Consider the following 18,346-nt stretch of genomic DNA (forward strand, 5'->3'; position numbering starts at 1 on the left):
AGGTGGATGTTGATGTAGACACTTGGGATTATAGAAGTCTTTGAGTGAAAACCAAACGAGTCATATAACAAATGACAATATTATAGTAGCCTATAGTAGCGTAAGCTCAGACAAACCATTAGTCTACAGCAGTGTTTCCCAACCAGTGTGCCTCCAGCTGTTGCAAAACTACAACTTCCAGCATGCCCGGACAGCCGAAGGCCAGGAGTTGTAGTTTTGCAACAGCTAGAGGCACACCGGTTGGAGAAGACCGGTCTACAAAGTAAGCATTCTAAAATGTGATTAAAAATCTTTTTGCCAATTGCCACTTGACAGGTCCTGCTGGTAACAGTTAATGGGACCCCAATTGATTATCATTCCATAAACACGTCCCTCCCCATAGAGAATGGACCGACTAAAATAGATATGTACTCTACACCACAGTACAAATGGGAACATACAGATGAAACCTCAGGTAAGAGAACAACAAGTTATCCTGGGAAATGTGAAATAATCCATGAAACTAAAATCTGATTACTTATTTAAAGGGGTATTCCAGGAAAAATCAACTGGCTCCAGAAAGTTAAACAGATTTGTAAATGACTTCTATTAAAAAATCTTAATCCTTTCAATAATTATCATCTGCTGAAGTTGAGTTGTTGTTTTCTGTCTGGCAACAGTGCTCTCTGCTGACATCTCTGCTTGTCTCAGGAACTGCACAGAGTAGAAGAGGTTTGCTATGGGGATTTGTTTCTAAACTGGGCGGTTCCCGAGACATGTGTAATCAGAGAGCACTTAGACAGAAAAGAACAACTCAACTTCAGCAGCTCATAAGTACTGAAAGGATTAAGATTTTTTAATAGAAGTAATTTACAAATCTGTTTAACTTTCTGTAGCCAGTTGATATATATATATATATATATATATATATATATATATATATATATATAAAGTATTTTTCCTGCATAATCCCTTTAAAGCAGAGCTTCCTCCTTTGTCCTTTTTGTACTTCCTGTTTTAAAAAGAATTTTGCATTAGATTATTTTATTATCTTATTATTTAGTTATTTTTCTGTATTGTGGGAACCTCTCTGATTGGATATCTATGGCCTAAGCCTAGGACAGGCTATTAATCTTTAAAGGGGTACTCTGTGGGGAAAATAAATTCAAATCAACTGGTGCCAGAAAATGAATAGTCCAGTGGTGAACCCAGTGGTGAACAACTTATCCCCTATCCTAAGGATAGGGGATAAGTTTGAGATCGCGGGGGGTCCGACCGCTGGGGCCCCCTGCGATCTCCTGTACGGAGCCCCGGCAGCCGGCTGGAAGGGGGCGTGTCGACCTCCGCACAAAGCGGCGACTGACACGCCCCCTCAAAACATCTCTATGGCAGAGCCGAAGCGCTGCCTTCGGCAATCTCCGGCTCTGCCATAGAGATGTATTGTCACACTGAACATGCGCCACAATTTCCACCACAGTGTACGCCAGAATAGTAAATACTCTAAAAAATAGCCAGTCTAGAAGGGAATCCAGCTCAGCATAAAACCCACCACTAACAGCAAATCAGGGCCAATGTGCGCACTTTAACGGAACGGCAGCTTTTTATAGCTATTTTATTGCAGCTATTTTTTTTTTTTCATTTTGCAATGTGTGAACTTAGCCCAAGGTCCTAATTCTACAGTGAAAGCTTTTTTTTTTTTTTAGAATCTAGGATCGGAAGAGGGTGGACTGTTTTATCAATGAGGCATTTACCGAGGCATTTCATGAAAATTTACCAATTTGTTTTCCATTAGAAAAGAAAGAAGAAGAAGAGGAGGAGAAGGAGTTGGAAGAAGATGCGTCCGAGAAAAAGGAAAATGCCAAAGTTCATGCTATGGTGGTCGCGCTGCAGTTCATCATGAAGCAGAGTTACATCTGTGCTCTTATCTCTATGATGGTGAGATAACATTAATGCTGTTTAGGTTGCTTCTTGGACACCAGTCTTATTTATTGTATAAAACACTAAAGGCTTGTGTATATATAGGGGAGATTTATTAAAACCTGCGCAGAGGAAAAGTTGCTGAGTTGCCCAAAGCAACCAATCAGAAGGCTTCTTTCATTTTGCAGAGGCCTTGTTAAAAATGAAAGAAATTTTCTGATTGGTTGCTATGGGCAACTTTTCTCTGCACAGGTTTTGATAAATCTCCCCTGTGTGTTTAAGTGCAATTTTCCTGTAAGGTTTTTAGGAATATATATCCTATGAGACAGAAAAATAAAACTTGGCAAATGTTTTATCCTATAAAACTATTTTTAAAATGCTGTATGTGATCAAGGCCTAAATGTGGCCATGCACTCGAAAAACAGTAAATGGGGCAGATTCCTATTTCTCCTAAATCACAGACAATGAATATGTAAATTGAGTGGTTGACGCCCTTTGCGCAATTCACTAAATTTAGCAGAGGATCTTCTGGGGGATATATCTCAGGACTTACTGGACATATTTAAGTAAGTGACCCCTCGTTGGATTCCTGTTCACCCACACTATAACCCAATGTATTGGGTTCAGTGTGGGTGAACAGGCTGAGAGTTTTCCTTTAAAGGGGTACTCTGGTGGAAAACTTATTTTTTTAAATCAACTGGTGCCAGAAAGTTAAACAGATTTGTAAATTACTTCTATTAAAAAAAATCTTAATCCTTCCGGTACTTATTAGCTGCTGCTACAGAGGAAATTATTTTCCTTTTGGAACACAGTGCTCTCTGCTGACATCTCTGTCCATTTTAGGAACTATCCAGAGCACCATATGTTTGCTATGTGGATTTTCTCCTACTCTGGACAGTTCTTAAAATGGACAGAGATGTCAGCAGAGAGCACTGTGCTAGTGATTCAGCAGAGAGCTCTGTGATCCAAAAAGAAAATAATTTTCTCTGTAGTATTCAGCAGCTAATAAGTGATGGAAGGATTAATTATTTTTAATAGACGTAATTTACAAAACTGTTTAACTTTCTGGCACCAGTTGATTTAAAAAAAAAAAAAAAGTTTTCCACCAGAGTACCCTTCTAATTTCTCATGTCTGTACCTAAACCTCAAGCTTCCCCAGATCCCTCTGTAATATTATAGTATTCTCCTCTGTGGTTATCACTAGAGATTGGCAAGTCAAAGCTGACATAGTTGACTTTGTTCCGAATTCCATTAAAAATTTAATTCTGAACGAATCTGAATTTCTTCACCTTCGTGGTAATGAATCGCATCATTCACTACATTTTGTGTGGGTTGGGGGGCTAAAATGGCGGCAACATGTGTGAGGACATGGGGCAAGAAAGTCTGGGAAGGCGGGTAGGCAGGATCACCCTGAATCACATGGCGGCATGCAGCCTATCAGCAGCCAGCCAGCCCTGTGATGTCAAAGCCCTATATATTCAGCAGCCATTGCCGAAGATGGGCATTTCCCATTTTGCTGAGAGAGCAGAGACTGGGTGTGCGCACTAATCACTGTTACTGACAATACAGATCTTTACAGCTGCGAACCCATTCACCTCAAAACCCGCATTTGTTCTGGCTAGAGAGAGAGCAGACACTGTGTGGTCACTAATCAGTGTTACTAACAATACAGATCAGCACAGGGGAAATCCATTGACCTCAAGCCCGCATCACTACAGGCAGGGAGAGTTTAGAAGTCATTTCATAGTCTGCCAATTGAGATCATCACAGAAAGCACACCCCATTCAAAGACTGCAAGCAACCATTGTGATGCCGTATGGTCTCCCGATCCTGCTGCCACATCCGGACATCCGGTCATTGTGCCGCTCTGCGGCAGTGATTCTAATAGCGTCACCTGTAATCTGCATGTCATACTGAATAACAGTATTCACACCCTATGCATGTCACAGCGAGGCAAAGTGTTCTACACCTCTATTGAGGCTCTCTGTAGTCCGGAAATAGCCGTTTTTAATAATGAGTAGCCGCAAATATATTCAGATCAAACCAAATTTTTTCGGAAAATTCAGAGAATCGCCCGAATCGAATTGTTGAAAAATGTGCCCATCTCTAGTGATCGCCTTTAGTGTCATCTGCAAAAATAGAAATCTGTAATCCCTCTACAAGGTCATTAATAAAGATATTGGGGGGGTATGTATCAATAATGGTGTTGCAATGTGTGATTTTATGTATGTTTTTTTGTGTCAAATGGAGCGTAGTTGCTCCAAAATTATCAATTGTTACATGCAAGTTTGTAATTTTGGCACAAATGCAGCCCTACAAAAGGAGCAGACTCCTGCCCCAGAATTGCAGGCAGAACTTTCTGACTATGTGGCAGTTGAATCTGACCTTGGGACTTTGGCTGTTTTACAGAGGTAAAGCTCGCACAACCAGGGCCTTTTTTGCTGTTTTTAATTTGTGCATTAGGGGGGATATTCATCCAGACATCTGCCTTGGAAAAGTGTTGCATTTTCCCCTGGCAACCAATCTACCAATGTTCTACATTCTATTGTTGTAGCTATTTTCTCTGTCATTTTATTTTTGGTCTTAATGAAGTTATTTGCACCAAAATTTGTGCCAAATCGAAAAGTCGCAATAACGAATTCTTAACCGATGCATGATAGTAACTGAAATCACGACTTACACCTTCAAATCAGTGATAATGTCCTAAATCCTTTGGCGCAACTGATCGTCGCAAAAAGAGACATATAAAGAAAATGCGACAAATCACAGTAAAAAAAAACTGTGTAAAATCCTTCAGACATACCCCCCATTGTTTCCAGTGGTTGGTTTAGGAACCATTATGCTAGACTCACCTTGCGCCTATTTTCTATCAGCTTCATGATCCAATTACATTTATGTATTTTTTTAATATTTTCTCACTAGGCTTGGAGTATTACATACCACAGCTGGTTAACCTTTGTTCTGCTAATCTGGTCTTGTGCTCTCTGGATGATCCGTGACAGGAGGAAATATGCCATGCTTAGTTCACCCTTTATGGTCATCTATGGTAACTTGTTGGTAACATTACAATACATTTGGAGTATAAATTTGCCTACGGAACTTAAAGACATTTCAGGTCTTCTTGAACGTAAGAACCCAGAGGAACTTGCATCAAAGGTGAACAGTTTACATAAACATTTCTAACTAACTATAAAGCCATTTTTTAGAGCAAACATGAAATTTAAATGTAAACTAGATTATTATACAGTACTCACCTTGTGGAATGTTTTCTTCTTACCACATTAAAATAGTTTTCTCCTAAGGTTGTGTTCACACATTCAGTTTTTTATGTCAATTATGGAATTCAAAGACAGGAACAGATCTTGACACTTATATAGGAAGGACTGGGACTTCACCTCTGTACAGATCCGATTCTTGCTTCAAATTCAATAATTACAATTAAAAACCTGAATGTGTGAACACAACCTAAGGCTTCTTTCAGACTTCTTTCACAACATTCCCCCCCCCCCCCCACTACTCCAATCAGAAAACAATGGCACCCGACGGACCCTATAATAGAAAATGGTATCTGTCGGGACCCGTTGTGTCCCATCAAAAATAACGTCCGTTAAGGCCCCCAAAAAAACAAAACAAAAAAAAAGGCCCCCAAAACAAAAAAAAGTGCCTAACGGACTGTGCACAACGGCAGTGTGAAAGGGGCCTAAGCCTGGGCCTCATTGCCGTTCTTAATACATTCTCCAGGGTATGTGTGTATGTGGTGCCATAAATGTTTGGCTGCAGAGTCCGGGCCCAGCGCTGTGTGCACATTAGCCTTATGGCTTCTGTTATTTACAGGAAGTCACGACAGCCTTGACCGCTGTTGTTACACACGATGTAGTTTTAATATTATTCACAGCTTCGTGTTCTTCATTACTCATACATCTGAGTTTGTGTCCATTAAGTTTTTTGTGGGTTTAAAATTAATATTTGTGTGAACTAAAGCTTTTGCACTTTTTATGGGATGTAAAACTGACTTTATAGACTGCTTTACCTTACTTTCATGAATTTGTGTATGCAGATAATGCTACCTACCATGAATGACATCCTTGGAAATTGGGATGTCTTAAAATGCATTACTAAACAAAAAAAAAAAAATAAACAAAAAAAAAATTATATATATATATATATATATATATATATATATATATATATATATAGCAAATGTCAAAAATTACTTTTTTTTATCTATTTGCTATAGATGCTTTTCAATGTTACCTTTTGGCTTTTGCTGAGACAACACCTTACAGAGCAAAAGATTTTAAAGGCACAGGAAGCAACATTATCAGAAATTAAAGTTGGAAGCCATGATAAAGGTAAAGGAATTGTTATTTATAAATTCTGAAGAATTTTGTTCATCCAACATCTAATGATACAACTTGGACTTATTGGACTTATTTACAGCTTGGAACTACAATCAGGGCCATATTTACTATAAGTCAACCAAGTGTCTGTGCCTAAGGAGGCAGTGTTGAGGGTGGTAGCACTTTTGCCTAATCCACATGGGTCAGATCTGCTACTAAATTTTTTTAACCTACAAAAAGCATCTGCCCAGATTCAATAAAGAAGTATAACAAAAATATAATCATAAAAAAATATGCTTTATTTATACAACAAAAATTCAGATAACAAACAATGGATATACCCATCCTCCCTTTAAAAACCTATACACATACACATAAGACAATGTTAAAAAATATAGCAGATGGGGGGAGCATCCTGGATGGGGGGAGCATCCAATATTGCACTGTGCCCATGGTAAAGATGTAAAAAAATCAATCAACTATATGGATCTCATGTACTCAATATTCTCAATGTACTACTCCTTATGTGCAAAAAAGTATATGAATAAGATAACCACTACTTCTAAGATAAAGTGGCTAGTGCATACAAAAGGTTGCAAAATAAAGTGCAGGGCATAGTACATTACAGCGTATAGCAACATGTAGCAGTGTTACAAAATGCAGGGCATAGTACAATACAGCATATAGCAGCATATAGCAGTGTTACAAAATGCAGGTATAAACAAGAACAATCTACAATACCAATCAGTCTGAGATGGGCAAGGTATGCTCCAGGATGTCCCCCCACCTCACACTCCGACGCGTTTCGCCAAGCTTCCTCTGCTACTAAATTTACCTGCAGATTTGCAGCTAATCATTATGTTGTGAATATACAATTGGTTTCACCACTTTCTGTTTATAGGGGTGAGATCCATTATAAACCAGCTACAAAATCCACATAAAACACATCAAGTTTTTGTATTCAGATCTGCATTCAAAAGTTCTGACACCTGGAATTACCCTAAAGGGGGTATTTATTAGATTTTTTTAAAGGCCGAAAACTGAACAGTGATCCAGTGAGGAAACTCTTCAGGTTATGAAACAAAGAAAATCCAATAATCTAGCACCTATGAAGTCCTATTGATGCTGGATCCATTGCTGCATTACTTATTTAGCTGTATTTGTTAGTTACCATTGGCAATCCTGCTGCGGCATTCTTTCATTATTTTTTATTTATTATGTTTATTTTTATTTGCTCTTATTTGTACTTTTTCTAGAAGAAGAAATACAAAAAGAGGAAGATAAGGAAGAAGACGATGAAAATGATATTATGAAGGTGCTGGGGAACCTGGTGATGGCGATGTTTGTGAAGTATTGGATTTACGTTTGCGGAGGAATGTTCTTTTTTGTCAGTTTTGAGGGGAAAATAGTCATGTACAAAATTATCTACATGATGCTGTTCCTGTTCTGCGTAGCCTTATATCAGGTAATATACACGTGAAACTACATGACTTCTTTCTTCTAGTTTATACTATCAAACACCTAACAATAATAATTGGTGGGAAGTTAGATAATGTCAGAGAGCAAGTTCCCTGCAACTCTGTGTGTCCGCTTGTAGTGGTGGATTTCCCACCAGCAGCCACAAGCTAACACACAGAGCGACCTGGTTGCAGCAGGAAGCTCGCTCTGCAGTTACTCTGTGACTGTGAGCAGTGCATCCACAGTGTCAAATATGCTGTGGATGTGCTGTGTGTTACCCTCCTCTTATAGAGAGAGTTGTGCTGTAGGCAGCAGCTCTGCTTACAGAAACCTGTGTGGAAAACACATTTTCCCTCTTGATGTTAAAGGGGTACTCTACATCTTAACATCTTATTCCCTATCCAAAAGATAGAGGATAAGATGACTGATCGCAGGGGTCCTGCTGGTGGGGTCCCCGCGATCTCCCGCAGTACCTGGCGTTCTAAACAAATGCCGGATTCCTGCGTCAGTGTTCGTGACATCATGGCCTTGTCCCTCATAATGTCACGCCACACCCCCTCCATTTCTATATATGGGAGGGGGCGTGTCGGGTGACACACCCGCTCCCATAAACATGAATGGAGGGGGCATGGTGTGACATCACAAGGGGCGTGGCCATGACATCACGATCACAGCCTCTGGCTCCGAGTGTTCTGAACAAAATGTTCAGAATGCTAGAGCATCGGAGTACGCCTCTAGAGCGCCCCTGGAATAAGTAGAGGCAGATTAATCCCATATATGATCAGAACAGATCTTTTATTTCTAACACCTTCTAGCTATTAGAGCTCACGCACATGATTATATTTTGGCTCCGTTTTGTACGGAATCCTAAGAAAGGTGCTTGAGTGCCCTACTGTTCCTCTGTATGTCTCTTATTTCATAGGAAGGTATGATACTGATGTTTCAGTACAAATCCAATAAAAAATAATTTTGGCATTTATCGGTCTTCTTGCATGTATGGAGTTATTCTCAGCATTGTACATGTGCCACCAAATAGAGCCTTATGGCAGTACTTTGTGTGGCTTTGTTCTACTGAAGAGCTCTACAAGTTTCATGTATGGCTTCTGTTCCAAATTTGTTTAGGACATCTGTCCCTTTTCCCTATCTCCTGTTGATATATCTTTGTACTCACATCCTTTCTCATAGTTATGTGTATATTCTCCGTTCTAGGTGCATTATGAATGGTGGCGACGGATTTTAAAATATTTCTGGATGTCTGTGGTAGTTTACACCATGTTGGTGCTTATCTTAATTTATACATACCAGTTTAAATCCTTCCCACCTCTCTGGATGAACATGACAGGATTAGATAAAGATAAGTACGTCTATCCTTTTTACTATCCCTGTACACTATATTATGTGTTTAAAAACCTGTTTTATAAAGTCCAAATAATAATACCATGTAGGAATAACTAGGGAATCAGTAGCACTGCTGTTTTCCATATTGAGGTAGTCAAGAAGAAGGGACATTAAAAGGGTTATCCATAGTTAAACAAAAAAACAAAAACAAAAAAAACATAGCTGCTGTCTTCCAAAAACAGTGCAACATTTGTCTTCAGGTTAGATGTGGTATTATAACTCAGCTCCAACAACCATTTAAAGGGGTAACCCAAGTTAGAAAAATGTATTCCGTATCCACAGTGTAGGGGATAAGTGTCAGATCCTCTGGGGGTCCAACCGCTGATAGCCCCGTGATCTCCTACCCGGTGCCACAGCTCTCCTCCTGCATGGAGCTGTGTCGACCACCCCAGAACAGGTGGTCAACACGCTACCTCCATGCATTTCTATGTGAGGCCGGAGATATCCAAGTACAGTGCTTCCCATAGAGATTATTGGAGGGCGCATGCCAATCCCCACTCCTTGCTGGACGAGAGCCGGGGTGCAGGGCAGGAGCCGACTGATGAGCCCCCTGGGATCTGACACACTTATCCCTTTTCTTTAAATTGAGGATAAATATGTTTTTGAGGCTCATTTTGGGCTTCAAAAATTGCCATTTTACAGACAAAAATAAATAATGTTAGCCTGTTTTGCATTTAGGCAATTTTTTAAGCTTTTCCAAAATCTATTTTCTGGTTTATTTTTCTGTTGTTGTTTTTTTTGGCAAAACTATAACCAAAAATGTAATCGAGAGTAATGGGAGAAAAAAAAATGTAAACAGGGGGTGTTCCCTGGTATCATATATCAACTGGTGTGCACCCTCCACCACACCAAAGTTATATATTGACCTGCTGAGTTGTCACACCGTTATGTGCAACTTTGTTGCAATAGTCGGGTTGGCGATGCTTATAGTAGCTGCTGCACTCTGACCAAAATCAAACTCCTGGAGGGAGCAGATGAACAATAGTGGAAACACAGACAAAAAATGGTCGAAGAGGCGCTGCTCATATAATGGACAGAAGGGACCCATGCTAGGACAGGACAACATATGGCTTATTTTGTACAGTTAGGACAACGGCTTTAGACCAAGGCAGCACAGCGCTCAAGCAGGATCTCCTTTCCAGTACCCCAGTCCGTTGGACTGTCTGGGGAATACACTTGGTGGACCTGAGGAATGCACAAGCCAGTGCCAAAACGTGTCGTCTTAACTGCACAAAATAAACTATGGGGGAGATTTATCAAATCCTGTGCAGAGGAAAACTTACCCAGTTGCCCATAGCAACCAATCAGATTGCTTCTTTCATTTTTCACAGGCCTTCATAAAAATGAAAGAAGTGATCTGATTGGTTGCTATGGGCAACTGGGCAAGTTTTCCTCTGCACAGGTTTTGATAAATCTCCCCCTATATGTTGTCCTGTGCTAGCCCGGGTCCCTTCATGAGCAGCGCCACTTAGTCAATTTTTTGTCTGTGTTTCCGTCTTTGTAATTGAGAAGTTTTTTGGTATGTTTGGGGGAGATTTATCAAAACCTCTCTAGAGGAAGAGTGGTGCAGTTGCCCATAGCAACCATTCAGATTGCTTCTTTCAAACAGCTGAAAAGAAGATCTGGCACTTAATTTTAAATCCATAGCAATTATGGCTGTATAATTTATCTGAGGGACATTTTCCTCTTCAATTTACATAGAAAATGAGGTCATTTTTGGCCTGTTTATGTCTCAAAAAATGGCTGAAAAGCTAAGTGGGAACATAGTCTTTGAGTCCTCAATATGTATTTTGAGGATCAAAAAAGCTCCTTTTAAATGCAAAATGAGTCTCAATTTTTCAAGCATTTTGGAAATACAATAAATAGTTGATCAATGTTAATAATAATAATACATTGTTTCAGTATATCATTTAACTGCTGAAGGGTTGCCCAAGAGTTTTTGCAAACACTGCCTAAGAGCTGAAACTGACATAAAATAAAGAAAAAGTAAGAGTTGCATGAACGACATTGCAAATAAGCCAAAATGTCTGCTGTCTGCTGCAGAGGAAGTTGAGCAGTTCTTTTCAGTCCGACCACAGTGCTCTCTGCTGACACCTGAGCCAGAGAGGTTTGCTATGGTGATTCGTTCCTGCTCTGGACAGTTCCTGAGATGGACAGAGGTGTCAGCAGAAAGCACTCTGGTCAGACAGAAAAGAACTATACAACTTTCTCTGTAGTATATATCAGCTGAGTACTGGAATGCTTACCTTTCTGGCACCAGTTGATTTGGAGAGAAAAAAAGAGTTTTCCACTGGAGTACCCCTTTAAGTTGATGTTTTTGCTTGGTTCCGTCTGGCTTACCCTTAGTGTCTGTTGGTACTTTAGTCATGATATACTGGTCCTAACTTGATGCCTTACTTTATTTTTCAGGTTAGCAGATCTTGGTTTAGAAACCTTTACTTTGACTGACCTGTTCACTCGTATATTTATCCCAACCTCTTTTTTGTTGGTGTGTATATTACACCTACATTACTTTCATGACCATTTTCTGCAGCTCACAGACCTTAAGGCTGTAACCAGCAAACAGGACAACACAATTTACAGGTAGGTAAAAAAGAATAAAGAGAAACAATATACATACAGTATAAATTTTAACATAACATACTTAGCTTTTGTAAAAAAGTTTAAGGGGCACAGTAACGCTGGGTTCACGCAGTTTTATTTTTTTTAATCTAATAATGTGTTCCACTAAAGTCTATGGAAAAGTGGCCATCAGTTCACACACTGTAAAAAATGGCCATCATTCCAAAACTTTTTAGACCTATTCTACTGGCTTTATTATTTTTCAGTGAGTGAACCCAGTCTAAGACAAAAAATAGTTTCCTTGAAGCAAATAGAGAAGGTATCCAGCGTGAATTTTGAAAATGCAGAGTCTCGTTTATTAGGAGAAGAGTCAAAAGACACAAGAAGTGAACACGGATTACGTGCTTCAAGTGTTGCCGCCCTTAGTCACATGACTTAGGGTGGCAACGCTTGAAACACGTCATCTGTGTTCACTTCTTGTGTCTTCTGACTCTTCTCCTAATAAACGGGACTCTGCATTTTCAAAATCCACACTGGCTACCTTCTCTATTTGCTTCTGGACTTGGGTGGTGTTATGCACCTGCCATGCTGTGGATGGGACCCACCTGTGATGAGCTGGCCTATATCCTCTATTTGTTACTTTTTCTTATACTTATGAATATGATGTTACAATTATTGTATTATAAATAGTGCACAAATCACCAGACAATTTAATTTGATGTCATTGTAGCTTATCCAATACATGAATTTAATTGTTGCTAGGATGCTATACAGTGTGTATATATTTTGTCCTGCGGACTCCAGTAACCATAATCCAGCCCTGCCTACATGCATTTAGTTCCCTGACTTTAAATAATATTTTTAATAAAGAGCCAAAAATGCCATTGAAAAAAAAAAAAAAAAAAAAAGTGGGACGTCTGTGGAAGAACCCGGAGAGAATAGCTAAATTTCATGCTAAATTTTTTGTTCCCGCTACTCCCGTCAGAAAACAACAGCACCCGACGGACCCCATAATAGTAAATGGTATCTGTTGGGGCCTGTTGTTTCCGTAATGCCCCTTCAAAAATAACATCCATTAAGGCACAAAAAAAAGTGCCTGACGAACGTTTGCCGATGAGGCACAATGGCAGTGTGAACGGGACATAACACTGAGCCCCCATGCTGTCCTACAGACATATATTCATATTAAAGGGGTATTCTGGGCAAAAACATTTTATCCCTTATCCAAAGGATAGGGGATAAGATGTCTGATCGCGGGGGGCCTGCTGCTGGGACCCCCCGCGATCTCCCTCCAGCACCCGCATTCTATGCGGGAGCTGCGTCTCCAGTTTCGGAAACCTCCAGGTTTCATAGACATGAATGGAGGGGGCATGGCGTGACGTCATGTCCCCAGTCCCGGAAACCCCGGAGGTTTCCAAAACTGGAGACACAGCTCCCGCATAGAATGCGGGTGCTACATGGAGATCGCGGGGATCCCAGCGGCAGGCCTCCCGCGATCAGACATCTTATCCCCTATCCTTTGGATAGGGGATAAAATGTTTTTGCCCAGAATACCCCTTTAATACAGGGCCCTATTTATCACTACCTAGGGGTAGAGTAAGCAGAGCTACATTCGACAAGGTTTACGTGGAGAATGCTGACCCCTGGATATTATATGTCAACAGGAAGTTCTTTAATGTAATTAATAAACGGTTGGAGTAAACAACTAAGGGAAAGGAAGTAATTGTCTATTCCTATATATAAAAAAAACACTTTTACATTATTACACTTATAGGGTTTGTCGCATTATGACAACACCTGTTCATGTGGCCTGTTAAAGGGGTACTCCCCTGGAAAAAAAAAAATTTAATCAACTGGTGCCAGAAAGTTAAACAGCTTTGGAAATTTCTTCTATTTAAAAATATTAATCCTTCCAGTACTTATCAGCTGCTATATGCTCCACATTAAGTTCTTTTCTTTCTGAATTTCCTCACAGTGCTATCTGCTGATACATCTGTCCATTTTAGGAACTGTCCAGAGCAGGAAAGGTTTGATATGGGGATTTGCTCCTACTCTGGGCAGTTCCTAAAATGGACAGAAGTGTCAGTAGAGAGCACTGTGGTCAGACAGAAAGGAAATACGGAAAGAAAAGAACTTCCTGTGGAGCATATAGCAGCTGATAAGTAATGGAAGGATTAAGATTTTTAAATAGAAGTAATTTACAAAACTGTTTAACTTTCTGGCACCAGTTGATATAAAAAAATAAATAAAAAATAAATGTTTTCCAGTGGAGTACCCCTTTAAGGAATATAGGCATGATAGAGAGGGTCCTCCACTAAAGACCTCCTTCTGGATGCCCATACAAGGAACTATTCTGTAAGAGCTTCTCCTGCTTTGGCAGACTCAGGCCTTAATGTATTACAAGGATGGCCATTAATTTGACCGACCGGCCAGACTTTACCTGTCCAAAGCCCAGAGGGGTTGTCTCTAATAAGATGACAATGTTATTAGAACTTCATGAGAATGTCCAGATGATCAAAGAACACTTACATATGGAGCACAGATGAGTATACCAAGGCCATTTGATACATTGTTATTAGAGATGAGCGAACTTACAGTAAATTCGATTCGTCACGAACTTCTCGGCTCGGCAGTTGATGACTTTTCCTGCATAAATTAGTTCAGCTTTCAGGTGCTCCGGTGGGCTGGAAAAGGTGGATACAGTCCTAGGAGATTTCCTAGGAATGTATCCACCTTTTCCAGCCCACCGGAGCACCTGAAGGCTGAACTAATTTACGCAGGATAAGTCATCAACTGCCAAGCCGAGAAGTTCATGACGAATCGAATTTACTGTTAGTTCGCTCATCTCTAATTGTTATGTAATAACTTTGTGTAATCTGTGGAGTTCCATAGAACTAAAAGTCAACCTGACAAGTTACTTTTATTCAGTGAGTTATGGGGCACTAGAGAGTGAATAAGATGACAGCTCTGTTATATCTGTACATACCTGTGGAAGCAAATGAAATACTTGGAAGGAAGCTACCTTTCTTTATTTTCTTCATATAATATATTACTCCCAGTGTTTTCTTCCTTGCACTTCAACAACTTCACCATTCCAAAGGGATTCTATCCAGGTGCAAAAGAACATCAGAGGTAGAAGGTAGAAATGATCTTGGACATGGTTTATTCAGAACAACGCGTTTCAACTCCAGGACTGGTGTCTTCTTCAGGGTCATAAAAAAGCATGCATTCTCTATGGTTTCATTTAAACCATCCAGGCTCAAAGATTTCAATTTAAATATCCCAGACGATTCCTTGTTAATCAGTTGTCGGAATGGTTTATAGATACCATTCCCCCTGATAAAAAGAGATCGATTTCGACAACTGATTAACAAGGAATCGTATTGGATATTTAAATTGAAATCTTTGAGCCTGGATGGTTTAAATGAAATGATAGAGAATACATGCTTTTTTATGAACCTGAAGAAGACACCAGTCCTGGAGTTGAAACGCGTTGTTCTGAATAAACCGTGTCCAAGATTATTTCTACCTTCTACCTCTGATGTTCTTTTGCGCCTGGATAGAATCCCTTTGCAGTGGTGAAGTTGTTGAAGTTTATGTCACACCTTTATGGTGGAGGGATCGGCTGCAGTTGGATATTCATATGCCTACACCAGTGTTGTGCCTGTAATTTGCACAACTTAGCGGGTAAGCGCTTCCAGTGTTACTCTATTTACCCACCCAAGGATTATTGCACTATGGAGCGCTCCTTGCTTTGTTTTTTTCTACTTCCTTGTACTGACTGTCTGATGGCCCTTTTTTTACTGCTTTCTTAAGTGTCTCTACAGCAATATAGAATTACTAGGTATTTAGTCATACATACATGAAAGCATAGGCAGAATAACTTGGTACCAGGGACAAGTACTGGGGCATGCGTCAATATTTTAGTAGCGCAGTCCTTGTGTAGTTGCTTCCTTGGGGTGCTCAAGCGTACGGAAAGGCAGTTAGAAATATGCTGCAGAGAGACAGTAAATGGACGCAGCACTCACCCTGGTATCTTTTGCGATATAGATGGTATATTTACATCTCGGTGCAGAACATCAGGTACTAGGAGAAAATAACAAACAAGGGCTCCCTCGGTCCCTTTGGGACCGAGGGAGCCCTTGTTTGTAATTTTCTCCTAGTACCTGATGTTCTGCACCAAGATTTAAAGTCCAATAAACCCCCGATATCACACAAGAAACTGGGGTGAGTGCTGCGTTCATTTACTGTCTCTCTGCCGCATACATACATAAAAGCATCACATGGAAGTGGATGTTTCTGTACAGCTCTGTGTAATATGTTAAAGCATATGTTTTCTTTATTATACATTATAAAAATATTTCTCGTTATGACTGCAATACCTTAATCTGTATGGCTGATCAATGATAAATAGTGGTGCGCTACTACAATATTCCTGTTCCTATACTTACAGCCATTACTCGCTTTATAATCTTTTAATGTTCATGCATTCATGTACATAGTTAAACTACTGTATTCATCTCTGTTGCTTTTCTAAGTACCACTGTGCCATACATCTCGCCATGTTCTGTTTCATCTTATTTAACAGCTTTCCTTCTCTCTCTTAACTCATATTTCCATTGCATGCATTCTCGCGCTTCCATCTCCAACTCGTAGCCATGCCAAAGTTAATGGTCGTGTTTACCTAATAATAAATAGGTAGGTACTCAAATGCCATCAAACTATCACCAAATGCTACAAGGGATACTACAGACAAAAGTGCATGTGGTTGAAAATCCAATCTACGATGGATTTGATATTTTTAGGATGTAATATATACAGTGATCTTTGAAGCTAGTACTGGTTTTTACCTTTTTGGGCAAGAGGGAGGGTTATAAATGTAAACATGCTAGTTTTTACCATTAAAAGTTGTACATTTGGGTACACTACTTGTTTGAGAAAACATTTGCAACTTTTTTCCCGTTACACTATGCCCACCACTTTTTGTAAAGTGGACAGGGCTTTTTGGGAAAGGAGGTGGAGCTCCCATGTCTTGCTAATTCATGTCTTTTCTTGCTACTATAATTTACATCAGTAAAATAAAATATAGCAGACATGTACACCAGCTGGCCTAGATTTCAAAGCCACAAATACTCTAGATTTTTCTAGAGGCGGGTCCATTTAGATAAATCGGGTGCATCATACATAAATTCTCCCCATGATTTTTTGTCCGTATGTGTAAATATTGTATAATAGATGACAATTGGCATCAGTGACACTTTTATGGTAGATATACATGGGGTAGCGCCCCCACTGTAATTTGATATTTGTTACATCCAGGTGTTATCTGTAAGTGTACAAGAAAATATATATTCTCTTTGATATGTATCTGTGAATTGTGAATTCCCTTTTCCTCATCCAGCTACAAAATGGAACCCAATGAACTTATAATGGGGTCCATTAGGTTCCATCAGGGGCGTAATTATAGGGGGTGGAGAGGTAGCAGTTGCACCATGGCCCAATTGTCTAAGGGGGCCCCAAAGTACATCTGCCCCATAAGAGACCAGTATTATAAATGGCACATGGGGCTCTGTTGACGATTTTGCTTCTGGGCCCAGAAGCTACAAGTTACGCCTTTTGGGTTCCATCATAGTATCTGTAATGTGTGACATGAAGACTAGCGCTGTATGCTGCACTATTCTTCTCATCTAATATGAAGAAATCTGCAATAGATATCCAAAGTCTCCAGAACATATGTGAACAGAACCTAATATAGGTATTTTTTCTTATTAACTTCAAATATATAAACATGTCATGTAAAAATGGTAAAACATGCACATACTGTTTATTCGTGGAGTAAGGTGGATTTGTTCTCTAAACATATAAAACAGTTCTACAAGCAAATACAACCAAGCATCTGGACAGATTTATGCAGGGCAGTTTAGTACAGTTTCTGATGTGTTTATGGGCCAAAGCTAAAAGGGGTTGCTAAAGAGAAGTACAGTATAAAGGAGAAAGTTAGGCTTGGCCTTTATGGATCCTGGAAATGATCCTACGACTATGACAAAAATGTGAGGGAAATATTTTGATAGCTGTAAGAACACTTCTCCCCATAGGGAACAATTGAAGTTATATGCTGACTGATTTTACCAGAATTCCTGCCAGTTTTGACAAAGGCTTCATCTGGGGCACTGCAATTGATTTCCTTTTTACAAGGCCTTTCATTCTTAGCAGCGATAAAGAAATGTTTAGTAACAAATACCTAATTCATTCATGATGCTTTTTTCACTCATTTCTGCTTTGACAACTTTCACGTTGCTTTTTTGTATACTTAAAGAAGCACTCCGGTGAAAATTATTATATCATGTATAGACAGCACTTATGCCTATTAATATAGCTGTGCATCTTACTTGTCCTTATAGGGGTCTTCCAGGATTTCTTTTTCTTCAGCCTTTGAGCCTGTGTTGCCAAGCTATAATACTGTTTATTATGCTTCTATTACCTCCTTGCAACGTTTTATTCAATTTGAATGCACAGGACCCACACCCAGTAGTGCTGTAGTGCAAAACTGCAAGTCTTTTTATTTTACTGTTGTTTCTGACTTTTCCAAGCCTTCCATGCGGCTAAAGACAATGGCCCTGATTTACTAAAATCTGACTGTTCTTTCTAGAGTGTTTTAGATTTCACTCCTCTTTTTTCTGGGAGCTGATTTG

At 39.6% G+C, this 18,346-nt stretch overlaps 1 protein-coding gene across 1 annotated transcript in view; it reads left to right on the forward strand.

The window, feature by feature from the left end:
* Window positions 1–18,346, forward strand: part of PIEZO2 (piezo type mechanosensitive ion channel component 2) — a 398,577-nt gene that overhangs the window by 271,832 nt on the left and 108,399 nt on the right. The window contains exons 11-18 of the mRNA XM_056521559.1: window positions 316–454; window positions 1,772–1,914; window positions 4,819–5,052; window positions 6,134–6,248; window positions 7,493–7,701; window positions 8,904–9,052; window positions 11,502–11,675; window positions 16,311–16,352. Coding sequence (XP_056377534.1) covers window positions 316–454; window positions 1,772–1,914; window positions 4,819–5,052; window positions 6,134–6,248; window positions 7,493–7,701; window positions 8,904–9,052; window positions 11,502–11,675; window positions 16,311–16,352 — 1,205 coding nt within the window. The remainder of the gene's footprint in view (window positions 1–315; window positions 455–1,771; window positions 1,915–4,818; window positions 5,053–6,133; window positions 6,249–7,492; window positions 7,702–8,903; window positions 9,053–11,501; window positions 11,676–16,310; window positions 16,353–18,346) is intronic.

Source organism: Hyla sarda, chromosome 5 (genome assembly GCF_029499605.1).
Source record: "Hyla sarda isolate aHylSar1 chromosome 5, aHylSar1.hap1, whole genome shotgun sequence".
Classification (NCBI taxonomy): Eukaryota; Metazoa; Chordata; class Amphibia; order Anura; family Hylidae; genus Hyla; species Hyla sarda.